Source organism: Candida dubliniensis, chromosome 2 (genome assembly GCF_000026945.1).
Source record: "Candida dubliniensis CD36 chromosome 2, complete sequence".
NCBI classification, from domain to species: Eukaryota; Fungi; Ascomycota; class Pichiomycetes; order Serinales; family Debaryomycetaceae; genus Candida; species Candida dubliniensis.
In genome coordinates, this window is record NC_012861.1 from 2043346 (window position 1) to 2063646 (window position 20301).

The 20301-nt window shown below is 27.8% G+C and overlaps 8 protein-coding genes across 8 annotated transcripts, besides 1 other annotated feature; 5 read left to right on the top strand and 3 right to left on the bottom strand. All coding sequences in view use genetic code 12, as the record gives it.

Moving 5' to 3' along the window:
• Position 1: 1 nt before the first annotated feature.
• On the bottom strand, positions 2 to 1534 carry SOX1 (monooxygenase, putative; the record flags this gene model as incomplete). The annotated part of the gene is made up of 1 exon (XM_002418823.1): positions 2 to 1534. The coding sequence occupies one exon, from the start codon at positions 1532 to 1534 to the stop codon at positions 2 to 4; it is 1533 nt and encodes a 510-aa protein (XP_002418868.1).
• A 1202-nt stretch (positions 1535 to 2736) lies between these two features.
• Positions 2737 to 4929: a mobile genetic element.
• A 397-nt stretch (positions 4930 to 5326) lies between these two features.
• On the top strand, positions 5327 to 6499 carry CD36_23950 (conserved hypothetical transmembrane protein; the record flags this gene model as incomplete). The annotated part of the gene is made up of 1 exon (XM_002418824.1): positions 5327 to 6499. The coding sequence occupies one exon, from the start codon at positions 5327 to 5329 to the stop codon at positions 6497 to 6499; it is 1173 nt and encodes a 390-aa protein (XP_002418869.1).
• Positions 6500 to 7485: 986 nt separating this feature from the next.
• On the bottom strand, positions 7486 to 8787 carry CD36_23960 (fungus-specific chromosomal protein, putative; the record flags this gene model as incomplete). The annotated part of the gene is made up of 1 exon (XM_002418825.1): positions 7486 to 8787. One exon carries the CDS (start codon positions 8785 to 8787, stop codon positions 7486 to 7488), a length of 1302 nt encoding a protein of 433 aa, XP_002418870.1.
• A 2783-nt stretch (positions 8788 to 11570) lies between these two features.
• CD36_23970 (tRNA-dihydrouridine synthase, putative) lies at positions 11571 to 12926 on the top strand (the record flags this gene model as incomplete). Its single annotated transcript, XM_002418826.1, has 1 exon — positions 11571 to 12926. The coding sequence occupies one exon, from the start codon at positions 11571 to 11573 to the stop codon at positions 12924 to 12926; it is 1356 nt and encodes a 451-aa protein (XP_002418871.1).
• A 135-nt stretch (positions 12927 to 13061) lies between these two features.
• On the bottom strand, positions 13062 to 13730 carry CD36_23980 (membrane import machinery protein, putative; the record flags this gene model as incomplete). Its single annotated transcript, XM_002418827.1, has 1 exon — positions 13062 to 13730. The coding sequence occupies one exon, from the start codon at positions 13728 to 13730 to the stop codon at positions 13062 to 13064; it is 669 nt and encodes a 222-aa protein (XP_002418872.1).
• A 1198-nt stretch (positions 13731 to 14928) lies between these two features.
• CD36_23990 (conserved hypothetical protein) lies at positions 14929 to 15423 on the top strand (the record flags this gene model as incomplete). The annotated part of the gene is made up of 1 exon (XM_002418828.1): positions 14929 to 15423. The coding sequence occupies one exon, from the start codon at positions 14929 to 14931 to the stop codon at positions 15421 to 15423; it is 495 nt and encodes a 164-aa protein (XP_002418873.1).
• A 559-nt stretch (positions 15424 to 15982) lies between these two features.
• On the top strand, positions 15983 to 17788 carry CD36_24000 (conserved hypothetical protein; the record flags this gene model as incomplete). The annotated part of the gene is made up of 1 exon (XM_002418829.1): positions 15983 to 17788. One exon carries the CDS (start codon positions 15983 to 15985, stop codon positions 17786 to 17788), a length of 1806 nt encoding a protein of 601 aa, XP_002418874.1.
• A 1402-nt stretch (positions 17789 to 19190) lies between these two features.
• Positions 19191 to 20156, top strand: CD36_24010 (amino acid biosynthesis regulatory protein, putative; the record flags this gene model as incomplete). Its single annotated transcript, XM_002418830.1, has 1 exon — positions 19191 to 20156. One exon carries the CDS (start codon positions 19191 to 19193, stop codon positions 20154 to 20156), a length of 966 nt encoding a protein of 321 aa, XP_002418875.1.
• Between the last annotated feature and the right edge of the window lie 145 nt (positions 20157 to 20301).

The following is a 20301-nucleotide window of genomic DNA, read 5'->3' on the forward strand; positions in this document are numbered from 1 at the left end:
TCTAAGTTTTCCCAAATCTTTCTTTCAAAGTCTTTTGTAATTTTTCTTCAAATTCTTCTTTAGATTCATCAGCTTTCCATCTTAAATTATAAGCAGGATGATCAGGTTTTAAAAATCCATTACCAACACCATAAATACTTTCTCTATAAGTAAGAGGTTTACCTTCATGATTAGTTGGATATTCTTTTTGAGCATAACCTTTTTCTTGAAGTAATGGTATAACATATTCAACCAAATCTTCAAAACTTCCTGGAGTAATTGTATAAGTGAAATTAAATCCATCAACTCCAGAAATTTCATGCCAACGAATTAATTCATTAGTAACTTCTTCAGGATCACCAATTATTAAAATTCCTGAACCACCAATTTGTAATTGATTAACTATAGTGGCTCGAGTTTTTTTAGTAGTTGGATCTTCACCAGGTACCGGTTTTGTCCAATTTTCCACAAAACTTCTAACTGCATTACTTTCAACTTGATCTAATGGTTCATCATATTTATATTTACTTAAATCAATCCCAGTCCAACCACCGAAAAGTGCTTGAGCTCCTTCAGGATCAGAATAATATTTATATTCTTCATATTTAGCAATAGCTTCATCATGAGTAGGAGCAACAATCACCGTAACTAAAGATAAAACTTTAATATCATTAGGATTTCTACCATATTGTTTAACTAATTTTTTCAATTGATCAATTTTAATTTTTAAAGCTTCTGGAGTCATACCATTAATAAAAGCTGCTTCAGCATTTTTAGCAGCATATTCTAAACCTTTTTTAGAAGCTCCAGCTTGTAAAATAACTGGTAATCTTTGTGGAGTTGGTTCAGTAATATTAGGTCCAGGGACAATAAAATGTTCACCTTTATAATTAATTTCTCTAATTCTTTTTGAATCAGTGAAAATTCGATTTTTCCTATCAAATTTAACTGCATCATCAGCCCATGATGATAAAAATAATTGATATACTACTTCAAGAAATTCTTGAGCTTTAACATATCGTTCATCATGTTCAGGTAATTCTTCACCATTAAGTAAATTTCTTGCTGCAGAATCTAAATAAGATGAAACAATATTCCAACCAATTCTACCTTTAGTTAAATGATCTAAAGTTGCTAATCGACGACTAAAATGATAAGGTGATTCACTAACTGTACTTGAAGTTATAGCAAATGATAAATTTTCCGTAACCGCAGCCATAGCAGGAACAATTGCATGAGGATCATTAATAGGCCATTGAGCTCCTGATTTAGCAGCAGCAGTTAAATTATGAGGTCCATTATAAACATCATATCCTCCTAAAACATCAGCAATGAAAAGAGCATTGAATTTCCCTTTTTCTAATAATTTAGCTAAATTAGTCCAATATTCAATAGTATTATAATCTCGAGATTTATCATTAGGATGACTCCATAATCCTGCTGTTTGAAGTGATGGACACATCATATCAAATGCATTAAGAATAAGATATTTTTTAGGTGATGAAGATTCATCACGTTTTTGTTTTTTATTAGGAGGAGGAGGAGTAATTGTCATTTTTGAGGTGGTGGGGGGGGGGGAGGAGGGTAAGTACAAGTAATAGAGAAGACAAAACTTTTTCAAATGTGGAATAGGATTTATGACATGGTTTATATAGTTAAATTTCTGGTAATCTTCAAAAATAACGAATTTTCCAACAACAATTTGTAATAAACTGAGCCGACACACAATGATTCCTATAATACCAGAAATTAGTAGCCATGGTTCGGGTATAAAATTTGAAATTACTGTGGCATTAAAGTGAATATCAATACCAAAATACCAATACCAATACCAATACCAAAAATATAATATAATATATTACATCATTTCTTCAGAAGTTGATAACAAATTATCAGATGAAATTATGTTAGTGGGAGAGAAGGGGAGACAGGGAGAAGCCACAATTTGGGTTATTGGTAAATCAATCAACAAATGTGGGTTGTTACACGACTTGTTGGGGGTGCTACCAAATGACAACAAAAAAAGCCAAAAATGCAACCCAATTTCACAAAAAAAAAACCGTCAACCTTTATTTGAAGAAATTGCTGACTGGATGATAAGATAATAATGAAAAAAAAAAGGGATTTAGAACACGAGGCAACAAAAAAAAAATATAGCGAGGAGTTGGAATTGGAGTTGAAATTGACTTGACTTGACTTGATTTGTTGAATATTTGGGAGTTGGGTGAAGAAGAGGAAGAAAAGGGAGGAAAAGGGAGGAAAAGGGAGGAAAAGGAATAACGGAAATAAATTAAACTTTAAATAATAACAAGACAGGTATAAATGTTGAATGATCGATTTACTTCTTTATTATTATTATTATTATGATAAAGTCTAATTGAGAATATATATTCAAAAAAAAATTGTTATGAGACGACGAATAATAATAGTTGTTAAACTATATGGGAGGATTAATGGTGATACGAAATTGAGAATAAAATATGATCATTACAATTTGAGAATAAAGAGGTTTAGTGAAGATTTATATATATATATTGATATTAAGACATTATTAAAAGAAAAAGATGGGAATAGAAATTGAATGAAACAGGTCAAAAAACAAATACAAATTCTTGTTTTGAGGTTTCTGAGTAAAAGTGGAAAAAGAAAAAGAAAAAGAAAAAGAAAAAGAAAAATTTCAAATTTCAAATTTCAACTTTAGCCGCGTTTTTACTTATTTAGGTAAATAATTCCGTACCGGCCAACTACTATTACTACGATGCTATCTATTTTGGCGGTGAATTGACAGAAAATTGCCAATGGCGATAACATGCATATTTGAGCATAAGAATTCTGCATGTTGTACTCCTTTTGTTTACATTTTTTGTTTACATTTTGCTTACCTCCAAAATATCTTTCATCCCTTGCTCTGTCCTTTTTCTTCTTCATGATGATAAATGCCAGGCTGGCGTGACCTCAATTATTTTCCTCTCACCACCACTTTTTTCTCCTTCTTCCTTCACCATTCGTTCATCAATCCATCAGTTTCCATCATAAATCAATCAAATAGTTACTGCTACTGGGATTACAGATACTTTAAGTCATGATATGTATGATTAATACCCTTGTTTTTGAAGAACTGTGCTTACTAACTAACTAATATAGATGAGTTATTGATTTTTGTTTGACCAGTAGGTGTCAAACTTTTGGAATTGCTATTTGGTGAGTTATAATAATTCAAGAATGGTGTACTTCTATTTGACAATTTCTGTCGGATGTTATTGCTCAAATTGCTTGATGCTAAAGTGGGTTTTTATTTTGAGGATTGAATAGCGAGTGGCATGTTCATTATCCATGAAATCTTATTATTAGGGCTGTTGAGTGGATCATTTAACTTGAATTGGACAGGGGCTTAGGGCTATTAATTTGCATTTACTCGAAGTTATGGTATGATCTAAACTAGTTTTCCACTTCAACAATTACAGATAGATAAATTGTTAGTGTGATGTACATTTTCCAGCCAACTTGGATTTATGATTCAATATTAAGGGCACAAACGAGTTTTTATAAAGTATATACTTGTTTATAGAGGCTTTGTATTCAATGAGATGAGTTTAAGTTAATGATTTGATCATAATTAATGTGTCATATCACATAAAGTAGCCTAAGGTTTCTCACGGTCACAAGAACGCTGCTGTGGAATACGAGGAATACCACTGCAACCGTGGTGATTCCTATACTCAAACAAGTTTAAACCATCAACAAAATCAAAGTGAAGCTGCGAATGAAAACAATATCAACAATGTATTTGCTGTGAAAAAAAGAAACAGAAAAGAATCCATAAAAATAAACTGTCCAGCAAAAATCATAGTTCAGCAGAAACATAAAGGGGAACAGTGGTTTGCTGATTGGATTTATCACCATAACCATGTTTTTTCAAATAGCTACTACCATAATAGTCGGCTAAGCAAAAAATTGGTTAATTCAATGTTGGATCCAATTTACAGAAGTTGCCAAAATGTGGCTCTGAAATTAAAACGAATTGTAGTTTTTGAAGACAAGCAGCGACAAAAGGCTATTCATGATCTGATAATAAAAGACTTGCAGCATATTTTATTCAATCCAGAAAATACTGAAAATGATATCCAAAGTTTTCTTAATAAATATGCATCTTTTGAAAGATTTATAACCTATTTTAATTGAGCTGCTCACTTCACTGCCACCTCCACAGCACAATACAACAGCTTTAGCAATTGACAATACAACAGCCTCAACAAGTCATAATACAACAGCTTCAACAAGTCAGAATATGCTGAATATATCAAGAATAAGTGCAGATAACTTTGAGAAACTCGATGATATGGAGAACGGTCTCCCCCAACTACCCGAATTAATTGCTGATATTAAAAGACGAAAGCTATACGAAAAAAGCCAGTTCAATGATATTTATATAACGTACCTTGTACTTAAGAAAGATTTGAAACATTTATCTTCTGGCAAGAGAAACTTATCATATACTAACAAGTCAGAAAAACGAAGGAGATTAAATGAATGAATTGTTCTTATTATTTTATATAAAGTTTGATTTTATATATAGTTGTTTGTATTATTGAGTATAAATTATTAAGACTTGAAGTGAGAAGCCGAAGAGATGGGGCCGAGTTCAATTCTCTAGTGCGAGGAAGTAGTACCACTTCGACCTAGAGTTGTCGACCTAGGCAAAGATCAAGGGATAAAGAATCCAAAAAAGGAAATTTAGGGGAGGATAATTGCATATTTTTTCTATTTATAGTAATAGAAATACTAATTTCGAACCGGCTCCATACATATTTTGCAGTAGAAAAGATGACTCTTTATTGAATTTTCTTCCTAAACTAGTAACTGAGAATCTGAAAATCACACGAGAAATATGCATGTAGTAATTAAAAAAAAAGAAATTCCTGTCAATTCACCGCCAAAATAGATAGCATCCTATTACTACTATTACCAATTGTTAACAATAACAAAAAAAAAAAAATTGACTTCTTCTTCTTCTTCTTCTTCTATTTGTTCTACTTTAAATTGTTTTCCGCACTTTTTCACTTTTTTACTTTTTCACTTTTATTCTAAAACAACAAGAAAAAAAAAAGAACTACTAACCCACCATCATCCATCAACCAACAATAAGGAAGCAAAAGAACAAAAAAAAAAAAGTTAATCATCTTTCCATTTCCCTTAACGAATACTTTCCCTTCCTCCCCTCCCCCCCTTCTTTTTTTTTATAAACCATAAACCCTAAAGATTAATTTAATAGATATATATCCTTAAAATCCTATTTTTATTCTACTAGAATAAAGATTAATAAATTAATCAAAAATTAAAGAAAAAAATGCTGTCAATAATCTACAATATATTCACCAGTTCCTCCTTCATCTCTTCCTCCAATGCTGCTACTATACAACCATCAAAATGGAGGATACAAATCAGTGGAGTTATGGGATCAACATCATTAGCATGTTGGATAGTTTTATTAATGCCTCAATTAATTGAACAATGGAAATTAAAATCTGTTGAAGGTATAGCTATTGGATTTATAACTATTTGGTTTATTGGAGATATTTTTAATCTTTTAGGAGCAATTTGGGCAAATTTATTACCAGAAATGATTTTTTTAGCTATATGGTTTTGTATTGCTGATTTTTTAATGATATTTTCATATATTTATTATACTAAAATATATCCCAAACATCATCATGAGCATCATCACGAGCATCATCACGAACATCATCACGAACATGGAGAAAATGAACATCATCATCAACATCATCATCACAGTAAGAGAAGAAGTAGAGGAAATGATAATGAATCTAGTCCATTATTAAATACTACTAGAAGCAGTAGCAGAAGCAGAAGCAGAAGCAGAAGCAGAAGTAATAGTAATGATCATGATCATGATAATATTCATAAAACTAGGAGAATAAGTAGTAATAATAAAAGAAGAAGAAGAAGAAGTAGTACATTAACTGATATTGCTTTAGAACCAGAATATCATTCAATTTTTATTAAATATATTTTACCAATTTTATTTGTTATTGGATGTGGAACATTAGGATTTTTTATTAGTGGATCATCATCACCACCATCATCACCACCATCATCACCACCACCACCATCAAACGATGATTCACCTCCTTCCGATGATCAAAATCATTATAATGATAAAGATATTATTGCTATTGGACCACAAATTATGGGATATTGTAGTGCCATATTATATTTAGGTGCAAGAATCCCACAAATTATTCAAAATTATCAACGTAAAAGTGTTTATGGATTAAGTTTATTATTTTTTCTTTTTTCAACTTTAGGTAATTTAACTTATGCTGGACAAATATTATTTTATCGTAATGATAAACAATATATTTTATTAAATTTAAGTTGGTTATTAGGTTCATTAGGAACAATTTTAGAAGATTCATTGATTTTTTTACAATTTTATATATATCGTGATAATAATAATATCAATGATAATGATGATAATGATGAAGCAACAATTGAATGATAAAGAAAGGTGTTTGTATGTGTGTGTGTGTGGAGGGTTAACACCAATTCAACTAATTCATTTATTTTTTTTTTTTTTTTTTTTGCATTTTTTAAAGAAATAGTTAGATTTTTGTAATACTAAGAATAACAATAATAACAATTAAACAATATATGTGTATATATGTATATATATCTAAAATAAAACAAAACCACCAAAAAGAAGAAGAAGAAAAAGTTGTTATCCTATCTATCTATCTATTTATCCATCTATCTATTATTTTCACTTTTTAATTAAAATTCAAAAAAAAAAAAAAAATTACATATCTCTCTTCTCTATCTATATTTAATCTAATAATAATAATAATAATAATAATAATAATAATAATAATAATAATAATAATATCCTTTATTGTTGTTACCTTGTTGTCCTTGAATTTAATATACCCATTAGAATATCTTATTCCCTTTCTTGCAAATCAATTTCTTAAATTAGTGACTTGTTTCTATTCCTTTTCTTTTTTTTTTTCCACACAAATAAATTAATAAATAAATTAATAAATAAATTAATAAATTAATTAATAAAATCCAAATTCTTTTTGATAAATAAAACCTTTTCTACCTTTTTCCTCTTTCTTTGTTAATAAATAAATAAATAAATAAAATAAAAAAAATCCAAATCCAAATCCAAATCCAAATCCAAATCCAAATCAATATAAAAATAAAAATAATAATAATGAAAAAACAAAAAAAAAACCCCTTGAAATAAATAAATAAATAAATGAGTAAATAAATGAGTAAGTAAATAAAACCTTCTTTGTAATGATTAATTAACCTTAACCTGTACCTGTACCTGTACCTTTACCTTTACCTTTACCTTTACCTTAAATCAATAAACTGTTACAATATATATGTACAACAAATGAACTTATTTTATTCATCAACCTCCTCATCCTCATCCTCCTCCTCCTCTTCCTCCCCTTTCACCTCAATTATTTTTTTTTTTTTTTATAAATACTTTTCAAATAATTCATCATTTAACCAACCAACTTTTTCAAAAGCAGCAAATAATCGACTTGCTTTATTAACATCAATTCTACAAGCTTTTTGAGCATCAGTTCTTCTAAAACTTTTCCCTTGTTTTAATCTTGATACTTTTTCATAAAATAATCTTCGTTTTGAATCTAAATAAACTGCAATTGGTAATCTTAATATACTAGCCAATAAAATTTCTCCTGGATGTTTCAATTTATTTAAATTAGGATCATTAGATAAATCCATTGGTTGACCTTTCCAATCAATTTTTAAACATTTAGAGTTATTAGGAGGTAATGTTGTTGTTACATCTGGAGAATAATCAGGTATAGATTCATCAATTAATTGTTGTTGTAATGTCAATATTGGTATTGAAGATGAAGATGAAGATGAAGAATGACCATGAGGAGGATTAACTTTCTTCTTCTTCTTATTATTCTTCTTTTTTGGTGCAAGTGGTGTTGATGGATTATTTAATGAATCATAATTATAATTATAATCATAATCAGTATCAGTATCTAATTTAGTATTACCAGAAGATCTAACAACTCTTCTAGTTCTAATTCTTTCAACATCGGTATTATTATTAGTAGTAGAAGTAATATCATCATTAGAAGAATCATATACTAATCTTTTTTTATATTTTCTTATTGGTAAAGTACCACTAATATTATTGACCCCCATAATAGAATTATGATTAAAATTTCTTTTAATATCATATTTATTTAAAAATTTCAATTGATTATAATAATAATTTTTAGAAATTGGTTTAATATTGATAGTTAATTTATAATCATTAAAATTTTCTAAATTAAATTCATTATGATTGTTACCATTAACTAAATATGATTTACTATTAGGATTACAAGTTGGTAATTTAGTTGGTAATTTGGTTGGTAATTGAGGTAATGGTTGTTTAATGGAATATAATGTAGCATTTCTTTGATAAGGTGATAATGGTGGTGATAATGGTTGCAAAGTTTCACTAGGAGATGAGACGTGCGAATTTGTTGTTGTAGTAGTAGTGGTAGTGGTGGTGGTAGTATTATTATTAGTTTTAGTGAAATTAGTTGTTGAAATAGAATTTGAGTTTGAATTGGATGATAATTGTTGTTTCATCAATTTCAATTGATCTTCAAGATTAATAGTAGGAGTAAGACAATTAGGAATATCCATTGTCATTGTTGTATTAGTGGTAGAGGTTGTGGTGGTATTATCTGAGGATGAATTAGAGTGATTATAATAACTCATTGGTTGAGGATATATAAACGACATAAAGAAGTAGATTGTAAAAAGTAAAGAAATAGAAAAAGGAAGGAAAGAATATAAATTTCAAGAAAAAGCAATTGGAGGGTGGGGGGGATGTCATCTATATATATATATATATATATATATATATAAGTATATGGGTTTAAAAATGAGACAGAGAGAGAGATGTGAATGATTTGATTAAAATGTGAAGAGGAAGGAAGGAAAAATTTTTTTTTTTTTTTTTTTCTTTTCTTTATCAGTTCCTGCAGACAATAAATTTTTTTTTTTTCTTTTTTATCTTTCTTTCTTTTTGGGTAAACATGAATTTCTTTTTTTATTACTAAATTTAAAGACAACAACAACAACTACAAAGTCACGATTCGTGTTGTGGTTGCCCCCCTCCAGACATAAAGTCTCAAAATCTTTTATTTGTTGTGGTTGTTGTGGTTTCAAAGCCCACCACCATTCTTTTATATTTACAGGAAAAATAAACAAATTTTGGTATATTATCAATTGATTAATCAATTGACAAAAATTTAAACCTATAAAATACTCCATTTACTCAATTTACTCAATTTTTAATAATAAATTGCGTCTGGGTGGGTATATGTGGAATTTTAACATTCCCATCCACCCATCACGTATTCTATTTTATTCTATTTTTTGTTGTTGTTTTATATATGTTTCAAAAGCGATAAGATAAAGTTCTTTCTTTTTTTTTTTTTTTTTTTTGACGGCTTCAACCGTTGACTTTCCTATTTTGGCAATATACATCCCATTTTGACAGACAAAAAAAAAAAAATAAAAAAAATCAGTACTGATTTATAGTAAGAGTAAGTCATTCTTTTTTTTTTTCTCTATTTTTTCTTTACATTGGAAATCGACTTTATACATTCCCTACTCATCCACCCACCCACCCACCCACTGACATACATCCAATTGAGTGGAAATTGACCATTTTTCTGGTGTATTAGAATATTCTAGATTATATCAATTGTTTCTATCCATGATGGTGATAATCATATTATTGTGCCACCATTTCTGTTTTTTTTTTTTTTTTTTTTTTGTGTGTGTGATTTTAAAGAAGAAAAAACTGTGGGGTGAGGAGGGGAGAGACGTGAACAGACAAGAAAAAAAAAAAAAAACCTGATCTCGTGACTACTAAAACAACAACAACAACAACAACAACAACAATCTATACAAAAATACACATGACACGCATTTCAACTAAAAAAAAAAAAGAAGATCCATTGTTAGTAGTATGACAGTGGCAGTGGCAGTGAAATTGGGGGAATAGGTGCAATTGGTGGAATTGGACTAAGAAAAATATCCACATTGTAGACATTTCCTAATAATAAAACAAAATTAAAGAAATGAATAAACCAAAAAAAAAATATGACGATTTGTTTCTTGTATTGTTTTATATATCACATTACTTTGCAACAATTGATGATTGTTACAAAGTTATAATTGATTCCTGCGGAAAAACGGGAAAGGAAATTAGGGGAAGGAAGGAAAGAACCACGCAATTTGAAATTGTCTAGTTCTTTTAAAACTTAGACAATTGTTTAAGCATAATAATTGACACGTAAAACAAAGACAATTGATTTCTTTCTATACCTACTATATAATAATATAACAACAACTGCTAATATTGATGGTGATGGTGGATGGGTGGGTGTTGATTGATTGATTGATTAGTAAGTTAAATGCACGACTCCAGAACTCATCGTGCAACATTCCTAATAATTGTCTAATTCTTTTACTGTCTGTATTGTACATTTTTCACGTTTCTTTTTTTTTTTTTATTTCTTTTTTTGATAACATTTCCAGACATTTTATTGTAGGAGAGTGGTGGATTTTCTTCTTCTTCTTTTTCATCTTTTTCTATTTAATGTTATTTCCGAAATACTGTCATACATATCAGGCCTAACCAATCACTCACTCATTCACTCACTCACTTCTTTGTCAATATTAAAAACGTTTGAACTAAAACTTATCTTCCTTACAGACATTTTACTTCAAATACACTACTACTACTAGTACTGCCTGATTTCCAAGTACGTAAGAAGAGAAAAGTGTCACACCTTTTTTTTTTTTTTTCTCTTTTGTTTCCTTAATCGGAATATACCGATGACTAATGATCAAAGTGTTATTGGTTGGTCATTGACTTAAATGGATTTGTAGTATTGGATTTGGGAATGTGGTTTCTTACCACCAAATTATTATGCCCAGTCCATCATTCGTTAATTCTCTTTCCTCCCCCCCTTCCCCCTATTATTCCACACCAACACCCCTGTTTGTTTCATAAGTTTTGTACCTTCAATAATTACAACCACTTTCATTCTAATGCCACCTTGAACTCTCAATTCATTAGTTAAAAGTTTTAACCACCCTTTAGTAGGTAAGGGAGCGGGAATAAATGTATAGGAAAAGATGGGTAAGTTGCAAGAATTATATCCACTATAATCTATTAATCAAAGGATTCTTATTCTTTCCAATATCATAATTAGTACCAATATATGTTCCTATTTTTTTGTTTTGCTTTCAATTGATGGTTTTATCATTATCAATTTTTGCAACCAATTTATCAATTTCTCACGATTTCCATTTCTATTGATATTGAAGATTGTGAGTGAGTGAGTGTGTGAGTGTGTGTGTGTTGGAAATTTTGACACACTTACACAACCTCATCATCATCAACAACCACCTTGAAAGAAAAAAAAAAAAAAGATATATATATATATATTTGTCAACCTGATAAAAAACACTATCCCGATATCTTCACATTATTATATACACCACAAATGATAGAATATGCTAACAAAGTATGTCTTGCTCCTATGGTAAGAAGTGGAGAACTACCTATTCGTCTTTTATCATTAAAATATGGTTGTGATTTACTTTGGACTCCAGAATTAGTTGATAAAAAAATTTTACAATCGACTCGAATCATCAATCAAGAATTAAATACCATTGATTATATTGTATCTAATCATCAACAACTGGATAAAAAAACTGTGATATTCCGTAAACATCCTGATGAAACTGGGAAATTAATATTACAACTTGGATCGAGTGATCCTCAATTAGCTGTCGAAGCTGCTAATAAAGTGATTGATGATGTTGATGGTATTGATTTAAATTGTGGTTGTCCGAAAAATTTTTCTACTCATAGTGGTATGGGAGCAGAATTATTGAAAACTCCTGATAAATTATGTTGTATATTAATTAATTTAGTTGAAAAAATTGGTATTCCTAAAAAAAAATCCATTAGTTGTAAAATTCGATTATTTAATAATTATTATCAACTGAAAAATTTAATTGAAAAAATTTTACAAACAGGGATATCTAATTTAACTATTCATTGTCGAACTCCAATTATGAGAAATCGTCAAGATCCAATTTGGAATTTTTTACCAAAATTAATTCCAATTATTGAAAATTCTCAAGTTAATTTAATAATTAATGGTAATATGCAAAATGTTAATGATTTAAAAAATCTTCAAATGGCTTTAAATGATAATGAAAAAAAATTAAGTATAATGATAGCTGAAGCTGCTGAAGCAAATCCTTCAATTTTTAATCAATTTCCAAAACCTCAATATTTAATTATAAAAGAATTATTTGAAATTTGTCAAAAATATTATGAAAATTTCCTGGCAACAAAATTTTTAATGTTAAATATGATACCTGGTAAATCAAAATATTTTCAAAAAATATCTCAAACGAAAAATTTTCATCAAATGGATAATATATTAAATGAAATATTTCAAGAATATGAAGAAATTTTGCAACAACAACAACAACAAAAACAACAAAAACAACAAAAACAACAACAACAACCAATAAAGGGGTTGGATAAAATTTTCACTATAATGAATCGTGATTGTCAAAAATCCAATTTTTTCAATTTAGAACAATTTCATAATCATATTAATAAAAGAGGTGAATATATGACGAAATTTTTCCATGAATGGAAAGACAAAGAATCAATTATGTTAAAAGATTTTGATGATACTCCAACTAAAAGACCACTTGTAATGAATGATAATATCAATATATCTAAACGACAAAAGAAAAAGAAAAAGACAAACAATCAACAACTACAACAACAACAACAAACACTACCACTCAAAGAAAACCCAATCAAGGTTACTTAAATAATCTTAATAATTAAATTTATAGATAAATCATTTACCTACCTACCTACATATATATATATTTGTTTATTCTTCTTCTTCTTTATACAAGTATTATAACAAACCCCATCATCAAAAACTTACTTTTTTTTTTTTTTACTCTTGTAAAAATCTTTTCAATCCACACCAAATACCAGCAACTCCAGCCATCATTACTGAAGAATAAGTCATTGGTTTTAATCCAGCACTACTTTTAAATAATGCTCCAGCTAAAGCACCAGAAATTACCGAATTTAAATCATCATGTTTTTCTCTTATACCATCAATAGTTGAATCAATTAAATTATAAGTTAAAGCTAATACCCCAGCATTATTACCTAAAAATGGACCTCTTTTAGTAATATTATTTAAAATATGATTTAATTTAACTTTAAATGGAATTGATGAATTAGGTAAAGTTTTTAAACCTTGTTGAAAACCATATAAACCTCCAATTCCTAAACCTAATAAATATATTGCTCCAGTACCATAACATAAATCATCAGTCCATGATCTACTTGGAATTAAACCTTTTGAACCTTCAACTGTATTTAATTGTTCTTCTTCTAAATCTAAATATTCAATTCCTTTATCTAATCCAGCTAATGGATGTAATCTACTAGCAGAAATGGCTCCAGGAGTAGATATAATGGTATTGACATCAGTAACTTCTTTAGGATCAAAACCTAAAGTTTGTTTAATGGTTGATTGATCGTTATTATTAGTAGTAGTGGATGTTGTTGTTGTTGTTGATGATGTTGATGATTTTCCAAATATCCACGACATTATGATGATTATTATTATTATGATATTATTATTGTTCTTGTTGTTGTAGGTGTTATTATTGATGAAACTAGTCTCTAATAGTGGTTTCTCTTTTTTTGAATTTTGGGGGGGGGGTTGTTTTTTTTTTTTTTTCGACCAAAATAATACAAAATAAATAAATAATAAGAATAAGAATAAGAATAATAAGTTAATACTATTATATGATATTCTTTCTTTCTTTCTTTATATAACAATGAATATAAATCAAAAGCTCTTTTATATATATCAAGGAAGGTAAATCACTCTCTTTCTATCAAATACAGGAATGAAAATTTTTTTTTTTTTTTTTTTTTTTTTTGCTTCGTCCTCTTCTTCGCCTTCTTCTTCTTCTTCACCCTTTTAAAACACACTATAATATATATAAAAGATTTTTTTCCGGTATATAGGAGGGAAAAGTCGGCAAAGGTCACGTGTCAAACACATACAAAGTAAAAATCAACAAAGCAAAGTTATATATTCAATTAAAAAGATATATATGTATATATATATAGGTGTATGGGTGTGTGTGGAAGGGGGGGGGGAAGATTTGTATTTATGATATCAAATAAAAACCATCTTCCATTACTATATATTATTATCACCATATTAGCTTTGTAAATAGAATTATCTATGATTAAAAATATAAATGACAACTTTCCATCAATTTTTTTTATTTGGTTTTCTTTACTTATCACAATAGTTTCAATATCCATTTATTTTAGTAAATGAATGAAGATATTAAATGAATGAATCATTATTTTTTTTGTAATTTATATAAATTGGTGGATATGGCATGATATATTATGATTAGTATTATTGATGCAAATCCAAATGTCAATGCAATAGTATTTAATTGTTCATCAGTTATCATATTATCAAGTTATATATGTATATGTATATATATATATATTATGGGAACGTGGAGATGGTGAGTGAATTAGAAGAAGACCAGCTTATTAACTTTGTTGTTGTTGTTGTAATACGTGGTGGGTGGATGTTTTTCAGGTCAAGTCCAGATTTTTTTTGGTGGTGAGTGGGTGGTGGTTTTGTTGTCCTTCCAAAAAAAAAACACAGCCTAATTACACGACTAAATATAACAAGAAAAGAAAGCAAGAAGAATATTTTTTTAATTCTTTGATTCTTGATTCATCTCATCTATTCTATATTTATTATTCCAACAATGATAAAACAACTATTTATAAGTCCAAGTTGTAAAATATCACCAATAAATAGATTTATATATAATTGGTATTCATATTATTCAACAAATAATAAATCTCGAAAATCATCAAAAGGCAAGAAATTACCCACCACCACCACTACCACCACCACGACCACAACTTCTTCTTCTTCTTCTTTATCAAATCATTCATCTTCCATAATAGACCCTATAGACTCCATATCATATGAACAATTTCGAAAATCAATTATTAAAAATGATATAAAACATAATCCTTATAATCAACCATTTTGGTTAAAACGAAATCGAACTATTAAATTAAAACATAATCATTGGAATCCATTGAAAAAATTATCAAGATCTGAAATGAATAAATTAAAAGAATTAAAACAATATTTCCCTCATTTTACTACTGCTGATTTAGGAAAAATTTTCCATATTTCACCAGAATCAGTAAGAAGAATTTTGAAAAGTAAATATATTCCTAATGATTGAAAAAAAAAGTAAAAAAAAATTAAAAAAAAGGGGGGGCTGGAGTAGGGTGGGGGGTAAGATACTCCAAAAAGTTTATCAAATGAATGAAATTTTAATTTATTTTGTTTCACTTGTATATATATATGTGTATATATATATATATGTACGTACAGATGTAATATTTGGGGACAAGTTTAGAGAAATGAAATAGGTGTATATTCTCCAATATTTAATAATAATAATAATAATAAGACTTGTAATTATGGAAGTTATTGCAACTTGTAATCTCCTATGTAATACTAGGATTATTATTATGTATCTAATCATATACTAAGATAAATGACACTTTCATAACTTAACTTATTGTAATGGATTTTTCCAGTACCTGCCATCCATTTTTTGGTCGTGCAGATTGGAGAAGATCTCAACTCAATACTTTTTGTTTCTTGTTCAATTGTTCAATTGTTCAAATGTTTTGACAATTTTCTTAATGATTTGCCACTAAATCAATCATCCAAAACAATTCCTCTCTATTCATCCAAAACTAAACTCCTCTCTATTCATCCAAAATCAATTTACAATGTCTTTATCTTCATCATCAACACCTACAATCAATTTTTTTATTAATTATAATCAACCATTACAAGGTAAAAAAATCACGGTTCCTAAATCAATATCAATTAATCAATTAATATTACAAGCTTTAACAGTATATAAAATTGATAGTAATAATTATGAAGGTCAACTTTATCATAATGGTAAATTATTAGATGGATCATTACCTATTCGATTAACTAATTTATTAAATAATGCTAAATTGAATTTAAAAACCATCGCCAAATTGAACATCAGCAACACGGCAACCACCAATACCACCACCACCTCTACCACCACCACCTCTACCACTAATCAACATGAAATTAATGTTAAATTTATTAATGATAATACTGGTTCAATTAAGGTAGAAAAATGTTTTAGTGGATTAAATTTAATTGAATTAATTAAGAAATTTAATGGTGGTGGTGATGATGATGATGATGATAATAGTACCAAAAAATCAGAATTACGAATTGTTAATGTTATTATTGAATCGGAAAAATATCATGAAACTACATTAGAATCAATTGTTGGGAAATCTAATAATGTTGTTATTCGATTTAAATATAAAAAAATAGATAATGATAATGATAATGATAATGATAATGATAATGATAGAATTGTTAAACAAAGACAAGAAGAAGCAATTAAATTACATATTAAACAAGAGAATATTAGAAAGAAAGTACAAGAACAAGAGAAATTAGAACAGAGATTAAAAGAGCAAGAGCAAGAGCAAGAGAAACAGAAACAGAAAGAGAAAGAGAAGCAAAATGTTAGGGTTGTGGAAGATGATATTATTGAAGAAGATCTAAAAGAAAATCAACCACAACCACAACCACAACCACAGGAGTTTTCTTCTTTGAATGATATACAAATATTGGAACCAAAACAAGAAAAATCGGCACATCCAACAATTGTACAACCTCAACAACAATATACATTTCAATTAGAAGAAAAAGAAGAAAAAGAAGAAGAAGAAGAAATCAATGATACTCCTCAATTATACATTCCTTCCATTAAGAAACAAGAAGAAGAAGAAGAAAAAGAAAAAGAATTATACGAAAATCCTGATGAAGATTATGAATTAACATTAAATCAATTGAAAACATATCAAAATATCATTAGAGATTCTGGTAAAAAAAAAAATCATATTAATCATGCTATAATTTCATCACCACCTAATAAATATCAAATTAGAATAAAATTTCCTGATTTAAAAATTTTACAAATTAATTTTATTAAAAATATTGAAAAAATTAAATTTAATGATTTAATTAAAAAAATTGATGAATTATTATTACCAAAATTTATTAATAATTATAATTTAAAATTTGGTTATCCACCTTTTAAAACTATTGATATATTATCTTATAATAATAATAATAATAATAATAATAATAATGATAATAAGAATGAATATTTATATAATTTACCTGATTTTCAACAAGAAAAAATTATGCTTATTTGGGAATTACAAAAATCTAATTTAAATTTAAAAGGACCTTATATTAAAAATGAAAGTTTAAATTTAAATTCAAATTCCAATTTAAATTCCAATTTAAATTTAAATATTAAACCAACTGAAGAATTACCTGAAAGAATATTAGAAAGACATAGAGGAGAATTACCAAATGAGATAGAAGAAAATGAAAAATCAATTACCCTGTCAAGAAGAAACACCAGTAATAATAATAATAATAATAATAATAATAATAATAATAATAATGATGATGATTCTAAATCTATTAAAAAATCAAAAGTTCCTAAATGGTTTAAAATGAAGTAACAAAGAAACTACAATGCTTTATTGAGGTTTATAGGTTCTCTCTCTCATCATCATTATCATCATAATCATCATCATCATCGCTAATAGTATTATGTTTTTGCGGTACCGGAGTTTTTTAATTTTTTTTTTTCAGTTATAGATTTTACTAATTTACATATAAATAAAAAAACCAATAAAATTAAATTGCACTACAACACGTGATAACTAACAAGAAAAGGGCATTTCATTTTGTAATATACTATAGCAAATTCTAAGGCAAATTTTGAATATATGAAAATTGTTTAAAAGTTATAATAATATAATATAACATATTACTTTATGAAAACCGTTATTGTTATTTAAGGGATATAACAACTGAGAAAGTATGGAAAGGTAAAGGTAAAGGAAAGGAAAGGGAAGGAAAGGAAAGGAAAGGGATAATAGTAGTAGTAAATATAAACTTTATGAGTCATATCTCGTAGTTGTGTAGAAGAAGAAGTAAGGCTTTATCACCCATGGGACACGACCTTCTCACACACACAATAAATATTTGTTATTGTTATTGTTGTAGTCCTATTATTATTATTATTATTATTATCATTGACCAATAATATTGTTGTGTAACTCCTCATTCAAAAACAATTGAATTGTTTGTGACACATTAACTTCTGGAACATGGAACACGACCTTTTTTTAAAAAATTTTTTTTCCTTTCCTTTGCATTATAAAACCAACTACAAATAACCTTGTAGGATTTAAATTACAAATTTTTTTTTTCCTTTCCTTTCCTTTCCTTTTCTTTTCTTTTCTCTTATTAATTTTAACACCAATTATAAATTAGGAACAAAGTAACATAACAACAACAACAACAACAACTAATACTTACTACTACTTCTTATAAATTATTACTATTACTATTATTATTACTATTATTATTACTATTATTATTTACCCTTTTTATTCATTATATTGTCCAAGTTTTTATACATTAGAATAAAAAAAAAAATGTGTGCCTAAATTTATTTTTACCCTCCACCCCTTTGTCCGTATTACAATAAATTTGTTTTTATTAATTTTAAAAAGAAAATAGTTGTTTTTTTGTTATCAAATTAAGTTACAACAACACCTTTACCCTCCCCCCCTGACTTTTTTTTTCATTAAATATGCTAAAATAGAATTATTATAAATTTTTAACCGTTAAAATGGTGTCCCTTTTACTACTGCTATTGCTATTGCTACCTTAGAAATTAAAATTAAAAGAAAGAAAGAAATATACTACTACTACTTTAGAAAGTCCTACCTCGATATTATTGTTATTATTATTATTACTACAGTTGTTATTAAATTACATTAATTAATTAATTAATTTTTTGTTAAGTTACCATTTATTATTATTACTATTACTATTACTATTACTGTTATTATGTCTGCTACTACTCCTATTATTTACGAAGATTCTTTATTTGAATCCCAAGATTTATTTGCTTCACCAAAAGTTAAACAATTCCATCAAAAGGTTGTTGCTGATACTACCACCACCACCAATACTACTACTACTACTATTAAAAACGAACCTGGTTTGGAATTAAGTTTGAATTTACCAGAAATGCAAAAAGCTTCTGAAACTATTTCTACTCCATTTCAAATCCATTCTAGTGTATTGGAATCGGTTTTTAGTACTAATTTACATGGAGTTAATGATATTGATCATACTCCAATGTTTGATGAATTGGATTTGATTATGGACGGATGTAAAGTCAATTCATCAGATGATTGGGTTGCTCTTTTTGGTGATGATCATGATATTGTTGGAGAAGAACCAATATTATCATTGAAAAATGATAATGATAATGAAGTTGATGTTGATGTTGATGATGATGATGCTCTTGTTCCAAGAGAGGAAACTACTATTGAAGGTTTATTATTGGAACCATCACCAAATCGAACCATTTCTGCTTCTACTTCTGCTTCTACTTCATCATCAAATAGTCCAGAAAGTACTGTTGCTACCACAGTCATTACTGGTTGTGCTACTGCAAGTGGTAAAAGACAATTTCAATTGGAAACACCAAATCCTTCATCAACATTACCAACACCATTATTGGATTCTAAAAAAAGAATTAAAGTTGATCATTTAGGTTGTGTTACTTATTCTAAAAAACAAAGATCTCAACCTTTACAACCAATTATTATTGATGATATTAAAGATGCAGCTGCTTTAAAAAGAGCTAAAAATACTGAAGCTGCTAGAAGATCAAGAGCTCGTAAAATGGAAAGAATGAATCAATTGGAAGAAAAAGTTGAAAATTTGATTAATGAAAAAGAAATTTTACAAGATCAAGTTGAAAAATTACAAGAATTGTTGAAAATTAATGGTATTCAATTTTGAAAAAAGGTTGAAAAAAAAAAGAACTATTATAAAAATATTATTTTCGTATCCGTATCCGTCCATTCGTCCATTCGTTCATTCGTCTACATAATATTTTTTAATATACACATACATACATACAAATATATGTTAATTTAAATGAAAT